Genomic DNA, 16,217 nt, shown 5'->3' on the forward strand with positions numbered 1-16,217 from the left:
AGTAGTCACTAACGTTTTCATACATTTCAGAAGTTTTACTCTTTCTTAACTCTACCGGGCATTTTTACTAAGGCTTTTAATACATGTTATGGAGAGTGACTGAATACCCTGTCATGCTGACTTGCACGCATGAGCTTTCTATGGCACTTTATAAAACATTCTGTTCGGTCTTACTGTTATTATGTAATACTACCAGTATGGTTATGTTGTAAGTTTCTGGAATGTTTTGGAATACCTTGCAAATGTATATTAAGACTCAGACGTGTATAGTTGTAGTAGTTGCTGTTGTCGGGAATGACCGACTGTTTGGAAAGATATACAAAGAGAGAGAACTGTTGTGAAAGATTGTTAATTTCAAGGAACGTTGGAGAAAACTAGTTTATGCAGCGGTGAGCTGAGACATGTAGAGGGCTTAAGTAAGTTATTGAGGACAGTTACTGTATTTTCCATTGCACGTCATTTAATGAAGCAGTTGAGTTTGTAGGATTGTGGTGGTTTTCTGTCGCTTGAATTTTACCGTAACATACATCTGTGCAATCACTTTGTACCTAAAGGATCTCCGCTGTCCATATCACCAGCTTCAGTTGACTGCCGGGGGCCTGGGTCAGTGACAGAGGTCGCAGCCGCTGGGCTCAACATCCATCTTGCGCCTTCAACTGACACAACGATATCACCATCACTATCAACTTCCAATACCTTTCCAGTACGACCAAGGATCTACAAATTGAATAAAATAGGACATTAGCTTCTTTAAACCTGCTTATTTCTACAATAGCTGTTGGAGGTACACGTGTGATTGGCCAAAAAGTTGTAGTGTTTATTGTTTACAGTTCTAGCCTGTTTCAGTTAACAATTTTAGCTTTCACACATGCCCACGGCAGCTTAAATTTGTCCAAATAAAAAACCTACATTGACAACCAAACTAATAAAGAGAAAGTATATACTTTAGAAAAAATTAATAATAAAATGAAAGCAACTAAAACGTGAAAACAAACTTACCGATATCATAGACTCGTTCCATCCTCCATGATCTTTTTGGAGCTCTTTGACTAAATTCTTATCACTTTTGACAACGACTTCATCGCCTGTCTTAAATTGTTGTATCTGGGTAAAGAAAAAAAAAAACGTAACTTTGCCCGTAGAATGTCCTTTAGCTAGCACTTAGAGAGTTTCCTTTCCCACTCGATATCGCTGATTCCTGTTGAACGGTTAATCGAATTATGATACTTTTAAGTATCAGTAACCACACCTTGTCTTTTACTTGCGGTCAGAAAATACACATACTTTGAGTGTATGACTTTGGACATTACATATAAATTTTTGTATGGTTTAACTTATACAGGTGCAACATATTTTTCTCTACATTTCTTCATAATCTAAGCTCCTGCCTATATTCTACTTGATGCCAATTTTTATGTCAACTGGAAAATAAAAAAACAATCAGAGCCTTCTCATAACACAAATGTAGTTAACCAAATTGAAATAAAAACTTCCTGGCGAGACAAATGAGAATTGCGACAGCATTACCTTTGTCAAAGCGGCTGGATTGTAACGCCATATTCTGTCGAGGTACTCTACAACAACATCACCGTTGGCTGTGAAATCTTGCACCACACCAGTTTTACATATATACTGTGGATGCAAGTGAACATTTTCTTAAATTCTAGTTGTCAACAAAATTTCAATCGACTTAAACGTATGTGCATATGCAAGAGAACAAAGAAATTTTACCCTAAGAGGGAAGGGCCAATGTTTTCTTATTTAAAAGGATTCAGTACTGAGGCTTCCAGGATCTCTGATCCCCAAATCAGACCACAAGGATTAACCATTAAAATTTTTTACAGAAGTTTATAAAAAGTTTTAGGAGTCCGTGACTTTTGTAAACAAAAATAGAGACGAGTCCCAAACCAACCCTTTCCATTTGTGGGTTCCACTCCCCATGACCAGCGGATAACTCCTGAAGCTTTTTGGTTGTAAGCTTCTGAAGGTAGACTTTGTCACCAGTCGAAAACCCACTTTGGGATTTCCCCATCTGCATTGTGAGGGGTGGTAAGTGATCTCTGTAAAAATATCCTCCAACCGCCGGTGAAGTACACTTGAGGTCAACCTACCAGTTGGAAGTAAATAGAAGTGACCCAGATTCTCAAGTTGTTGTCAAATCAAACTCTAGAGTTCTGAAAATGGCGCAAGGAGGTGTTTCAAGATGTGAAAAAGGGTTTAAAGTGTCAAGCATGAAATAATTCTTCAGATATCGTGGCGAATTAGTCATCAGTAACAACTTTAATCTAATAGATCCTTGTTTATAATTAAATACAATTTATTTCACTACTATTATTACTACTACTACTCTACTACTACTATCAGTACTATTACTATAATTACTAATTATTATTATTATGATACCATAATAATAATAATAATAATAATGATACAATAATAAATCCTCCATTTTATCAATAAAGCTATTATTAATGATACTGATGACAATCATAATAAAGCAATAATTATTTAGCCCATATTACTTTTCCATTCGTTCCCAATCTATAAATGTTCCCCCTCGGTCCTCTGTTCCAGTTCACTCGCACGGCATCATTATTAGTTTCGTCACTCCAGCTGGTGACTTCAGTAATCTCGCCTTCCATGGGAGATTGGTTATCTTGTTCCTTCCGTTCCCAGTCTGGTCCGCTGGTCACTTTTGCTCCCTTAAAGATTCCGCGGGCTTCTAGTTTGGTGGAGCCTTCTCTTTTGCCAACGGGGATGCTGTAAATTTGTATGAGATGACGCAGTTGAATGTATTTTACATTAACGTTCTTCTAATGATGACAAGCATAAAATATACTTTGCATTCTCTGTAAATGAAAATGCAGTTCATTCATGTTCCACTTGTGTTATTCGAGTCACTTGAACAAAATTAACGAACCAAAATAATCGAGCTAATCGGTGCGACTAATCAAACTAGAAAGAGAAAGAGTTTAGTTCCTGTAAAGGGGTTAATGTGTAGGTGGCCTTGATAACAGAAGTCCCGTCGTAAAGGGTAGCAGTGAAAACAGATTTAATTAACAATGGTACTGAGTCTCACCTTGAAACAACATAGTACAACATAAAATATTTTATGGCTCACAAAGATGTTGTTATAATAAAATACGAAATTAGGTGTAATTAACATTCAAAATTTAAAGAAACAGTGAAATCATCATTGGAGCCCAGAGGCTAGACCACTAAAGGAACCAGGAGGAATTCGAATAAGCCCCTATGCAATAAGTGAAAAAGAACTTATGTAGAATGCAGTAATATTAAGGGAGACAGATACTCGAGTTTCTATTAAAGTTACCAATGATCGGGTTCTGAAAACAAGAGAATGTGGTCAAATTTGATTTCAGACAATGGAACATTTTTAACATAGATGGGTTTACAAGGACGCAAAGACCACTGACAACTTACCCTTTGGTACGACTTTTGTCGATTCGTTCAAAGCGATGATGAAGATCATGGACATCGTTCATGTAACATTTGCTACATAGATCATAGTTGGGACAATCTAAACAGTGCCAGCGCAGTCCAATGATGGGATTTTCTTCACAACCATCGCAGCTAACAAATAGGTGCTTCGCAGCTAATAGCAGAGGCAACCAGAGTACGAATTAGCGGGATACCTTACGTTAAGGAACGGAATGGTGCACCTCGGAAGATTAGAGTAATATTCGCAGTGAAGAACACTAAATAAACTGTAATATCGAAGAATAGGGCCCACAAAAGTTCAGGCCCGCACGGGAGTCGAATCCATGAGTTTGACCTACAAGCTGGAATGTTTTCAGACTTTATTTTCTTTCGTGCTTAAGCAGTGTTAACAGCTGCCATGAACACACTTATCTTCACATATTAATCTGTAAGTATATGATATTCACAGATTCACAGTCGTTGTTGGCATCACAGTTAGGCCCCTAGTACATAACCTTTGCCAGACCTAGCTAACCAAAACGCGTTCCAAAGATTTCCGAAAGTACTAAAAATGTTTCACTGATATATAAAAACTAATGCATATATTTCGGCGACGGCTGACGAAAATTGATACAAATGTTTGGAGGCTACACGAGTTTGTGCGATGAACTCTAGTGACGCGTTGCGTAAAGAACAAGTCGGCCTGTATCCCTACATCTGCCCAGCTCTTTTGTTATATTGAGCAGTTTGTTATTCACCCTCTTAGCCTATTTCATAATGTTGCTAATTCTCTATAGCATCCTTCTACACCTTTTTCTTTTTGTTAGAGGAGGGGCATGAGATTGGCAGGCGTTGATTGGCATCCCAAAGAACAGCTGCGGTGCGGACCAAGCGTTTACACATTTTTTTTGCTAACGGGAAGAGTGACACTCGCGCATAAATTAGTAATGTTTTAGATAGAGCCTGAGGTATTGTTGTGAACGTATCAAACGTAAAGTAAAACCTTTACGTTATTTGTTTTACTTTCCTGACAGCGTTTGGAAGCCTTAATCAATGACAAGTTGAACTTGTCGGAAAACAAGGAAGACTTATTATATCAAGGCTAAAGTCACTTGAGGTCACTCTTTACTTGCGGCTTCAATAACTTGCTGTCTGAATTGATAATAGCTTTAGGTCTGTTGGTATCTGAAAGCAGCTTTTTGTGATGCAATTGACATATGCTGTGACACATCCGCTTTCACTTTGAAAGCAAGCTGAGGCGTTAGAAATCTGCCTACTATGCAGTAATGAAATATATAGCAAGTCAAAATAAACAACGCAGTCTAACAGTTCAAACTCAGGGTATAAAAACTTATGTGGAATGAAAAACAAAGCGATAACTGAAAAGTTCGACGATGTAGAATTTTGCAAGGGAAGCATTTAATGAGAAAGTATTGAATTTGAAACGAAGATCGCTGTTTAATTTTCAAGTCAGATTGTCTCGGGATTTGAACTTCAGTTGAAAATCAAATGATTTTTCCAGGTCAACTGCATGTCAGTCCACATGTTTTCTAAACCTCGTGCTCGTGTGTTATTGTTTTGCAACATGTGCCTCCCTTCAGAAGTGCTGAGATTGTATTTTATATCATGCTTCTTTTTTAAGGAGTATAATTGACAGCTAAGGCTGTTTGGATAAATCTGGGCAAATATTTCCAATCAATGCACAATAAATAGCAAAAAAGCTAAATCGTGATTATCACCCACCGCCGCTTGTGAGGCAAAAAACACGAAGGTCGTGCTTTCCTTGGAATCCAGCCCTATAGTTCGCCTTCGGTCCGAAATCCCACTGTACATAAACAAGCGGTGCCATCACAGGCGACTTCTTGTCTTGTCCGACTTGAACTACTGTCCCCACAAAACCTTCTCCTCCATCTTGGTTTCCCCATTGCCAATCTTCACCACGAACAACTCGGGTACCTAGAAGATTCATTGCCATAGTTATACAAGTATTTTCTTGCCACCAGGACCGATGGAAGCTTTTCGAGATCTCCGCTTTTCTTCAAGAACAGGGATGCAAATATATTGCATCAAAAAGTTTCCTGTTTGGTGCAGAACCAGTCGGTGAATTATTGCGATTCAAACCCCTTTGCCAGTTTCACACAAAGCTACAAGTTCTTTACTCGATTCTAAAATTGATAAAGAAGAATCAACGAGAACAGTTTCCGTGTCTGCGAAGAAAATGCTTGGTTAGCGATAGAATGCTAAAGTAAGTATATTTTTCTAAGAATATTTTATCTATGACCACATAAACCCGGGGATTCCCCAACGTAGCATTCAAGACATTATTGGTTAACCAACAGTTGCGTTACCACACGCTCCTTGTTATGGTAATTTTAGAAAATCTAGAAAGGGATTAGAAATGGACATGTAGAAACAGATAAGGGTGAATTTCTACACTGTGCGGAAAAAAAGCAAATTATTGCATAGATATCGGATATTGTGTAAAACATTATTTTACCTCCTATGCTGTGCCACAAATACCCACCAAAAATATTTCGAAATCTTTCATGATAATTCGGTAGTTTGAATTCAGCGAAGAAGTCTCAGATTTCTGAGTCAATAGGTTTACAGTTCCTAGAATTATAAACCACACAGAGCAAAGCAAAACATTGATGAGGAAGAAAGTGGGAATAAAAGAGATCTATCTTGAAATCCTAAAAATTGCGCGCTTCAGTTGTTTGTCTTCCTAATCTATTTTGTCACCTGTTAAATCAACCTACTATAAGTGAATTTCTTCTAAAGAGCAGGAAAGTTTGCATTATCTTTGTACTCGTTTACTGAACGACTGATAGGAATCTCTACAATAACGCCAAAGTTTCGAAAGCAAAGGTATTCCGTGATTTATGACAAAAGCTGAGTGTTTTACAAAGTTGTACCAGCCCACAAAGCAAACAAATATTTTATCTGTCATCACTCTTGTCGGATCCTATGTCAAACTCTTTTTGGACGCTCTAGTTTCTGTTTCAAGGTGTCTATTTTTCTATTTGTACTTACAAACCACCCTGCCCCAGTTATTCAAAATTTCTTTCTCGAAACTTTCTGTTGGTTTCTCGATGCCTCATGTTATGGGACCACACTCTCACTGTAATTTTTGTTATCTTTTACTTTCCCCTCCGCCAATTACTCACCGGAGAACTTTACAGTTGGGGATACGGGGTTCTTGGACACGGTAAAGAAGTTTCCTATTCAAAGACGCCAAGAAAAATCGAGGAGTTCTCCAACGTAGGTGACACTATTTGAAGCTTGATTTGTGGCCCTGAAAGTTGCGCTGTGGTAAGAGGTTTGTATAACAAAGCAACATTTGGGACCCACGTCTTATCGGCATAACTCGACCTCTCGGGCATTGTTTCCTCCTGCCTCCTTATTAATGTCTTGACCCCCCACCCTCCCCTCCCTAAAAAAGACGTGACTAACCGCGATATCATTACCTCTCCGATTTCTTTTCACGCTCACGCAAATGGACGCATTTCTCTTGAAAAAATCTCCACATGAAGCTGGAAATGCATAATTTATATTGCGAGACAGGTGCAAGACATTGGAAAAAAAACAGCACAAAATCAGGACTTCTCGTGAGTCACAATTATTTTTACTCTAGCTACCTCTCTCAGAATCAGGAAACCTGTACACCTGGGGTAGAGGGTCATTTGGGAGACTGGGTCTTGACTTCACACTCAATTAATGGACGTCTAGGCGGGTGAGTTGCACCTCAAAAGCCTTTGTGACCTGGTCTTGCAAGTTGAGTCTCTAAGTAAAACAACTGAGTTACTGGCGGTGGTACGAAAGGGGAGACGGGCTGACGGATTCATCATTCGGAGAATGTTTTGGCCTGTTAAACTTCCTGAGCGAAATTTATATAAACCTCTCATTTATTTATGGCTTTTCAGGTTAAAGTATCAGGCAAAGTAATGGAAGTGACTTGCGGCATGGATCACATGGCAGCTATAGTGGCATGTAGCTAGTGTTACTTGCCCTTTGGAAAGCATGCGAGTTTTCGAAAAAGAAGACCAGTCGTCGGAGAGAGTGTGCTGGAATGTAAGGACTAAAATATTTTCGTGACTTGACTGAATCAGGTTGTCCGGCTGACAGTGTAGCGCAAGAAACGTAGTGGTGGATGTTTGAAATATTAAACTAAGCCTTTTTTCAGTTCAAATTCAGGAAAGACTTTCTAGAGGATCATCACTCGCATCGGATTTTTTTATTGCAGTTTTCTACTTGCTTAACAGAAGATTTCTAAAATGTGTTTAAAAAACTGAGTGGAGTCCACAATGTTTCGCAATTTTTTCCTGCTTTCAAAACCTTAAAGTCGTCCTCTAAAATGCTGTAAAAAAAGTCAATCGTGAGTAGTTTTTTACATGATTCGACAAGAAGAAGAGACTGGGGAATAAAATTCTCTTCCACTTAAAAACAAACAAACAAACAAACAAACAAAACAAGAACATTCATTTACGGATACAGTTAAATAAAATTTTAGCAGTGAATAATGATGTCCGAGCATTCAAAATTTTGCCACCTTAAAATCAGTAAGTTTTAAGTCGCAGAGATACAGAGAGTGAATTAAAGCGTTATTTATCGTAATAACATGTGAAATGAATTCCAAACTGAGATTTCTTTCCAACAGCGGGTATTTTTTATTCTCCAGAAGAGTTTGTGTCTCTGTTCTGCGAGCCGTCAGTTATGCTTCTCTGTGTAGCTATACTCGGACCTGGTGGAAGGGCTCTGAAAGTTAACGAGAACAAGACTTTACCTTTTAACATCTAAGAGTGACCATTAATTTCGCCTGACAGTATCTACCCTTCCCCCCCCAATCACACATTATAGTCACCACGAGAATGAAGGAGACGATCACTAAGTAGGGAAGCTCTTGATTGTCGAACGAATTCTCCTTGTCAGCACCCTAGGAAATGTATAGAGAACAGTATGGAGAATATGCATTATATTCTGATGTTAGGGTGTAAAAGTTTGCAGCGGGAATTATCGAGTGGCGAATGTTCAACGACAGAAACTCGGTAAACTGCCGAACCCACTTGAGGAGTAAATCACCATTGTCCTTTGACTTGGTAACTTACCTTACCTCTTGTTTTCAATGGGGGTACAGTAGATACACATTTTACCTTTAACACCTGATCGTTTCCTCGATTTCGGTCTCACGAAACTATTAGAAACACTTTCTTTTACAAAGGAACTCAGTCTGTGTGTTATTGGCTTTCTCCTGACATGGCAAGAGTTGAGCAACAATTGTAGATGCCCTTTTTGGCCAGTTTCCTTGTCCTTAGCAAAGACATCTCGCTTAGATTAAGACGACTTCACGATTCGCAGCGTCCAAAGATTGAGTGTGCCTCAGTACTGCGGAACCAAGAAACCTTAAAAGTGTTGCTGACCCTGAAACCGACAGATCCTCTCTTTTCGTTTCATAACTTGAGCAAACTAAATGTTAATCTAAGCAAATAACAGACGACACAAACCTTGGGCTGGTTGATGGTTCCTGAATGGAAAAGGAAGAATGGTCTCCGACTGCGCAGTACTCAGAGTTAACATTTACGTCTTGGATATTTTGTACATGATGAACGTGTTGATGATACTCTGAAAGAATAACCAGGAACAGAAATAGAGAAAAGACGGATGAGAGGTCGTGAGACCTTCCTAAAGGGGTTTATCTTTTCATGAATTCTCTTCCTCACTATTTTCAATAGAATATTACAGATAATCCGAAGAACTCTAGAGGAGACCTATGGCCTCATCAAAAATATGAAATGTATTTTAAATTTTACGGAAAAATCTACCTATGGACTCGATAAGTCACAATTCAGCATCTTTAAAATCCCAGGAAAGTTAAAACTATGCCTGCACTACTGCATTACCTATGTGGAATTGCGAAGGAACTTGTGTCTGCGACCGCTGTTTCGCAAAGTCATTCAGGAAATTGCCATCAGCAATTGGCGATAATACATGAGCTGCATCTCCATCCAACGAATCACCCACTCCTGGAAAAAAAATTACGAGAAGAGATGAGCAACTGAAATTATATCGTCAATTTGAAGACGGTAACACTCAGTATTTGTGGTACTTCAAAATGTGCTGATCGCCACGAAGAATACTTACCCCAATTGTTGTCGGTATTTAAGTCAGTATCAGCGATAAAGTCTTGACTTTCAAGACGAAGTGCCGCTGATTTCCATTTGTAAACCAGGCGAAGTTTAGCACTCGTTTTTGGAGGTTCTATGGCACGGGTGCTTATCGTGAGTTTACAGGCGGCAACCTCTGACCCTTTCCAATCCACCTCATCCTTTAGGTTTCGCTTGAGCGCAACGAGCACCCGTGATAAGATCTCCTTCACTGTTGAACAAAGAACCACTCTAAAGTTGGAGGAGTTCTGATCCTTCAGCTTCCTCACGCTGACAGTTGAACCAAATGAGGTGCAGCATTCGTCGAAAGCTTCCTCCTCAGATGCCGGAAGTATGATAGTTGACTTGAAAGCACCGGTACCTATTTTGTGAGTTCTGCCTTCCACATTGATGACTGCGACTGCATTGAGCAGCAGATCTTGCTCAATTTCGTTTTCAACGACGAATTCCTGATAGAAGGTGTCACTGTCCGTTTCGTACGTTAGCCCTCCCTTTTGGCACGGCACGGAGGGTTTGTTCGAGTCACTCAGCTCAAACCTCACCATTCTGGCTGGATCAAATTTTGCGAACTGTATCAGACTAACGGACAGGTCGAAAAAGTCGCGCATAGTCGCCTCGTTGACTTCTATTTCATCGGAAATTATGTCTCTTATGCAAACCGAAAGCAATTCCAACCTCTTGAGCAGCCGGATTTCCTCTGGACATTTTAAGAAAAATAACTGTAAAATGTCCAGCATAGGTAGAATCGCTAGACTTTGGCCCAACTTTCGTACATGCTCAGGCGGGTTGTTGCTGTTACAGTTTAGTTCGCATAGCTTTTCCACAATCTCGCAAATATGACAAATAAGCTTCTTGATCTTGTTGTTTTCCTGAGATTCTCGAACCTTGGATGCCATTGGCCCCAGTGTTCTCTCATCTATTCCTCTCAGACCATTGAACGCAGGGGGAATTTTCTGCGCGCCAAACATGGCTTTCACGCCTTGAATGAGATCAGGAACGATTTCTAAAAACGTTGTCATAACTGATTCATCTTTGGATGAGATCAATCCTTGGTACTTTGCAGCTGTTCTTTTGGAAATCTTTTTTCGAAGTTCAAGATGCTTTGCATAGTCACCGGATGACGAGGCTCTATCGATATCTTCACTTGAATTCTCTACTTGAATGCAACAATCTCTCATCACTGCTTGGCAAAGAATTTGAATTTTTTCGATGAAAAACTTCTTTAAATCACCATGGGGGACTTTTAATCCCGTGATCTTCACTGCAAGCTCTCTTAAGTTTCTAATATGCATTTGGCCTCTTTTTGTCACTTTATAGTCTAAAAGAAATGCAAATGCAAAAACGAAAAAGATAAATGAATAACCAAATAAGGTCATGAATGAGAGGCATCATGAAATGCAGCTTCATATGGTGATTTAAGAAATGTTGTTTAGAATTAAGATGTCCTTTTTGTAGTTATCATTGAGCCAGTGCTCAATGAACCTTGAACCCTTCTGGCATTATCAGATCTAACTTTCTGACGAGCTTTGTCACAAACTCAAAGTTTATTTCTGTTCCATTTATTTTACTAATTTTGCTTTAGCCTACCTCTCCTAATGACTAAGTGAGCTCTATTGTATTGAAAAACACGCAAAGCTGATAAATCTATATCAAGAGTAGGACGCAAAGTACATGATGATGACGTTCCATGGGTGATTAAGTGACTCTTTGTCACGATGCTAGGAGAAGATTCTTGTTTTCCACTTTATTGGTCTGCGACCTAACTTTACTGCTTTCTCTTAAAATTCTTTTACCTACTACTTGAAAGCAGCTTTCCACACAGGAAGAGTACTTTAAATTCTTTAACTTACCTTCTTCCTTTAAGTCCGATAGAAGTCTTTTCAAATTATCCATAGTATTAGCTGAGCCAGCCCCAATCCAGGGCTGCAAGAGTATCTTTAATTGGACATCATCATCTTGCCAGTGCTTGACGACGTCCTTACAAACATCATCGACGTCAGACATCTGAATCTTTTGCACCAGAAAGGGAATGAGGTTGAACACTTCTCCCTCGACCCCCAACAACCGTCTGACGTAGCCAAGTGGATCTTTAAAGCGGAATAGAGGTAGAAAAGTTGTAATTACTCATTAGCTTCAATCTTTTGCTTCTGACTTTTCGTGGCCTATGAGGCTTGCACTCTCACTGCACCTAGTTTTGCTTTCCATTCATTGAAAGATATCTCTTTCGGCTCAAGTCGAAGGTCAAGCTTTGCAACTTATAGTTGAAGGTGCAAAACCTATCCTAATTGTCGTTAAGGTATGGGACTTAAAAGTGTAACGAGAGCGTATCAGTTCACTGTAAATCTACATATAAATAAGTTGATCGAGTAAAAGTGAAGAGCCAGTTACTGGGAAAGGAATATGTATTAAAAGTCGCAATATCTTTTAAGGGGTATGAAATACACTTTGGGTTCGAAAGAATGGTCACTTTATCCAGTCACTAAACATCATCCGATGGATAGCCAAGTATGTCTTAAATAACGTTAATCCGCTAAAGGGCACTTCATTCGGCTTTAAAATTCTAAATGCCAAAGACGTATGACTCACAACAACGTATGCTCGTTAAGATTGAAATAAGACGCAAGGAGCCGAAAGAGGGCTAATCATCTTGATATGATTAAGTTACCCTAATCACAACCATCTCATGTACACTAACCTTGTTCGGAAAAATGGCTTTCTCTGGAGTGCCCATACTGGCCCTGTACTTTGATTCTTCCGCATAGTATCCCGACATCATTGATTGCGTGCAGAGGGAGTTTGATTATTTCGCCAGTACTCCACCAGACAGGAGAATCTACAATAACAAGATTCGCCTGCTCGCCAACCACCTGGTAGTCCTCCTCGAGATCAACAGAGACTTGAAGACATTCACTGTTATAGATACTCCTCTCTGAATGCTCGCCACTGGAACGCATACTGAGCAGTTCGAATCCCTCATTTCTCATTTGCGCGAAGACAGAGGCATGGTGCTCTTTGTAGTATGGCTCGTGGAAAATGTCCTCACTCATGAATGCCAAGGCAAGCTCTGAAGGGCTCTTTTTGAAGAAAGCTGATACCGAATACTTGAATGGCATCAGATTGAGTCGTGATACAATCTCTTTGGCTTTTATCCAAGTCAGTGTCAGTAGATAAGCAACTTTGGAGAATCGGTCGAGTTTAACGATGACCTCACCTTTGGAGACATTAATGGTGGCGGTTTTGGTAATGTCCCTCCAGGAAATCGTTCCGTCTTTGGCCTCGGTTCCATGTAATACTAGGACATCACGATAATTTGAACCTCTTTGATCGATCTTAACCCTGGATGTAAGTGCTATGGGTTTCTTAAAAAAATAACCGTGCGGCAAGAGATTGATTACCGGTGCGCCAAACGCGATGTCATTTTCGAGCCCTCTTTGCACTACAAAGCCATAGTACGTTACTGGATCCTCCAGAGTTATCTCCACAGACACAGGATTGTCAACAGCTCCGGGGGAGCATACGAGTTGGACATCATTTGCTGTGACCTCGCCACCTTTGCTTGTAATGATCTCGGATGCTCTGTTGATATTCTTCCTTAGCTGAATGCCTATACGGTTGTCAGGGACGTCGCCTTGTATTGTGGAAAGATCTAACTCAGACAAAATAGAGGAGAACCTATATCAGCCCGTACTGGCTTGCATACGTGAGCGCACATCATCCTTTAGTCAACTTTTCTAAAAGATAAACGTTACACTGATTGACTACTTAAAAAAAGAAACACTTTATGTTGTTGTTTGACGATTGGCTGCTCTCGCTTAGGACTCGTTATTCAATTATCTATATATTTACCTCCTTTTCAGCGTACACTGGGATCGTACAACATGATAGGAGAAGACAAAGACTAAAATTGATGTAAACGAAAAGTTTATGCAAACTTTACCTTTTTCCTCGGATAAATCACCCTCAGCTGTTTCTTGCTCGTCCTATAGAAATGATAAAACGTATTGATTCAACTTCTGACTTTACTTCGACTAAGACCTTGATGACTTTGTGGGGAAACTCGACGCAAAAAAGACCAGAATTCTCCTATGTATGGCCATTTTGCAGGGTTGATGAGACCTTGGTTGGTTTGCAACAAAGAACACGATTCTCCTCAACACAAGTGGTCTTGCTGATGTTTGTAGGCGATTCAGTGTAGGATAAATTTCCTCTTTTACAGCTTTTAATATCCCTAAACATTTCTTGTATGTTCTTTCTGCGTGCAGAGAAAAAGATCGTTGTTTAGCAAATGAATGTACGTACCTGTTTCGTAAGTATTTGGGTGTCAGAGCATGATTCTTCAACAGCGCTTAAAGCCATTGGCTTCTCTACAACAAGCCTATACAGGATAGGTGCGAAATGTAGAGATTACGCCATTAGAAACGGATGTATATTCGTAACAACAAGTGTAGGCCGATGCCTTTTGCAGAGAGGCAGGAAGTTAATTAAAAGATTTTTCTGCTTTCGAGTTGTCTGGAGAAACTTGGCTTTTGGAGAAAGCTTAGCGCTATGGGAGCCCAATAGCCCTTAAAGAGGAAGAGCCAGGGTTGTACTTACATGTTCTCGCTCTTTTCCTGGGACACAGAAGTTGTGTTTTCTATCCGAATTGAATGCTTCTCTTCTTTACGAGACTTTGCAGGAACTACACCAGGTTGGTCACCACCGCTTGAGCTGCTACCTGGCTCCGCCGCTGATCCTTGGAGTGAAATATAAGTTGCAATTAATGTTCATTTCCTGCCCCCCCCCTACAAATACATTGACCTCAATTGTTTTCAATCACCAACTAATCCAGTGGAAAATTATGTCAGTTCGAAGCCATGTACCTGCACCTGGAACAATCTGCATAAACTGCTGTGAACTTTCCCCTCTCATGTATTCCTGCAGTAATGAGTTAATAAACGAATTCTTGTTGACACTGATGGTTTGATAGAGGTTAAACATACTGTTAGGCTCACATCAATAAAGGCGTTTGACATTCACACTGGGATTGTCTAATGCACTATGTTCAGTTTGTTTTTCTGATCTGCAATAGGACCAGATACGAACGTGGAAACATTAAGCTACTAATAATAAAGATCACACCATACATAAAACCAGATATAAATTGAGGAGGCATGCACGCAATTCCCCAGTTCACTCGACGCTGTTTACCATTCCCGTCTTTTGAGAGAGGCACTTGGTTAAGACTGAGAGCTGCCATGTTCAAAACACGGTGCGCGCGTAATTACCTTTGCTATCTTAAAGGTCACTTGTTGGAAAAATGGCTGACATTCATCTTTATTCGCTTCTTAAATAATCGCCATTTATAACCTCATAGAGTTTCTTGTATTTCTCGCTCTTTCCTACGTCACCCAGTTGTGTGGCTAAGCCTTAAAGAGTACGAAGAATATGTTTTACGTCTTGAGCAGTCATGACAGTTCTCCATTCCCATTGCATTTCAAAGAATCGAAATTGCTCGCCTTGGAATTTCTTGTACAGTTCTTTCTCACGAAGCACTTTACTTAAGTACAATATATTCTGCAAGATATCTTTACGCTGGATTCGTGGGAGTTGTTGAAGATCTGGCGAATTCCAGGCCATTACATAAAACTCCAGAGCCTCCTTCCGGTATTTGCTCCTCATTTTTTTGTCTCGATGATCTGATCGATGATACTCTTCTTGACGTAGGTAAATTCTTTGTCTTCTTGCCACAATCTTACATAAAATTCCAAGGCCTCTTCCCGGAACTCGTTTGGCCTGTCACCAGTGAGGAAGCTTTCGTAACTTTTTACAATCCGATCCCTCACTTCGCTGTGTTGCCCATTTCTAAAGATTTCTCAATTCTCCATGCCACGTCTAAGAATTCTTCGGCTTCTTCCGACTGATCTAAGCTTCTGCAGATTTCTCCCACCTGAAATGCACTCCCCGCCCTGTCGGGATGGTCACCTAATATGTCTTGTCTTATCTAATATGTATCCATTGCTGACTTGTAGGCTTTCTCAAATTCTCTTTTCCATGCGTGAGCGTTGGCGATGCTTCAGTTGCTTAGAAAGCTCCAGAGCTTCTTGATAACACAGAATAGCCTTGCCATTTTCTTTTTGCATTTCATAAACCGTACCTATCTTGCCCTTGAAAAATGACAAATCCAAATGGTTCTTTGAATCTGAAAGAGCTTTTCGCATTTCGAAACTTTTGTGCAAAAGGTCATCGCATCTTTAAAGTTTCTAAGCGTATTGTGGCAGTTTCATATCGCATTTAAACATTTTGTGGTACTTGTATGATTTCCGACGAGTACTTCCATCAAAACAAGTGAGGAATGAAAATTTCGGAGTGCTTCCTGTACACTTCCCTTTTTGTAGAAAATCTCGCCTGCGAGATTTTGGTTAGTGGCAAAAGCAAATCTGTAAGGATCGTCGTTCTCCATCTTCTTATCGACTTTCAGAAAGGACTCATCTGCAAGTTGTAGGATTTCAGTCGCTCTCTTCCATCCATGGATTTCAAGAACTTGCATTGCGTCGTGGCATCGCATTTCCACGCGAAAGAGGGATCCTAGAAAATTAATTAGTATAGATGAGCCTTTTTTTACCTGTGACATCGTAAACA

General features: G+C 39.9%; 2 protein-coding genes and 2 pseudogenes across 5 annotated transcripts in view; 1 reads left to right on the forward strand and 3 right to left on the reverse strand.

Annotated features, from left to right (window-relative positions):
* The window catches only part of LOC111319170 (uncharacterized), a 25,674-nt gene extending 19,992 nt beyond the window's left edge, over positions 1 to 5,682 (reverse strand). For 2 of the 3 annotated variants that reach the window (XM_088748819.1, XM_088748818.1), the window contains exons 1-7: positions 5,182 to 5,682; positions 3,442 to 3,613; positions 2,523 to 2,760; positions 1,913 to 2,107; positions 1,528 to 1,632; positions 1,000 to 1,104; positions 549 to 717 (exon numbers count right to left, since the gene is read on the reverse strand). In XM_088748819.1, coding sequence (XP_088604945.1) covers positions 549 to 717; positions 1,000 to 1,104; positions 1,528 to 1,632; positions 1,913 to 2,107; positions 2,523 to 2,760; positions 3,442 to 3,613; positions 5,182 to 5,413 — 1,216 coding nt within the window. In that variant the 5' untranslated portion in view covers positions 5,414 to 5,682. The remainder of the gene's footprint in view (positions 1 to 548; positions 718 to 999; positions 1,105 to 1,527; positions 1,633 to 1,912; positions 2,108 to 2,522; positions 2,761 to 3,441; positions 3,614 to 5,181) is intronic. The other variant, XM_088748820.1, reaches the window with a different exon arrangement.
* Positions 1 to 16,217, forward strand: part of LOC148740617 (uncharacterized) — a 1,045,961-nt pseudogene that overhangs the window by 373,622 nt on the left and 656,122 nt on the right.
* LOC111319372 (uncharacterized) overlaps positions 7,651 to 16,217 on the reverse strand; it is a 35,451-nt gene continuing 26,884 nt past the window's right edge. For both annotated transcript variants that reach the window (XM_088748817.1, XM_088748816.1), the window contains 10 exons: positions 14,459 to 14,513; positions 14,193 to 14,331; positions 13,899 to 13,974; positions 13,537 to 13,579; positions 12,295 to 13,245; positions 11,450 to 11,686; positions 9,577 to 10,917; positions 9,336 to 9,458; positions 8,940 to 9,057; positions 7,651 to 8,193 (listed from right to left, as the gene is read on the reverse strand). In XM_088748817.1, the coding sequence (XP_088604943.1) occupies positions 8,106 to 8,193; positions 8,940 to 9,057; positions 9,336 to 9,458; positions 9,577 to 10,917; positions 11,450 to 11,686; positions 12,295 to 13,245; positions 13,537 to 13,579; positions 13,899 to 13,974; positions 14,193 to 14,331; positions 14,459 to 14,513 (3,171 nt within the window). In that variant the 3' untranslated portion in view covers positions 7,651 to 8,105. The remainder of the gene's footprint in view (positions 8,194 to 8,939; positions 9,058 to 9,335; positions 9,459 to 9,576; positions 10,918 to 11,449; positions 11,687 to 12,294; positions 13,246 to 13,536; positions 13,580 to 13,898; positions 13,975 to 14,192; positions 14,332 to 14,458; positions 14,514 to 16,217) is intronic.
* LOC148740633 (uncharacterized) lies at positions 14,522 to 16,209 on the reverse strand (annotated as a pseudogene).

This window comes from Stylophora pistillata, chromosome 2, assembly GCF_964205215.1.
Source record: "Stylophora pistillata chromosome 2, jaStyPist1.2, whole genome shotgun sequence".
In the NCBI taxonomy this organism is placed as follows: Eukaryota; Metazoa; Cnidaria; class Anthozoa; order Scleractinia; family Pocilloporidae; genus Stylophora; species Stylophora pistillata.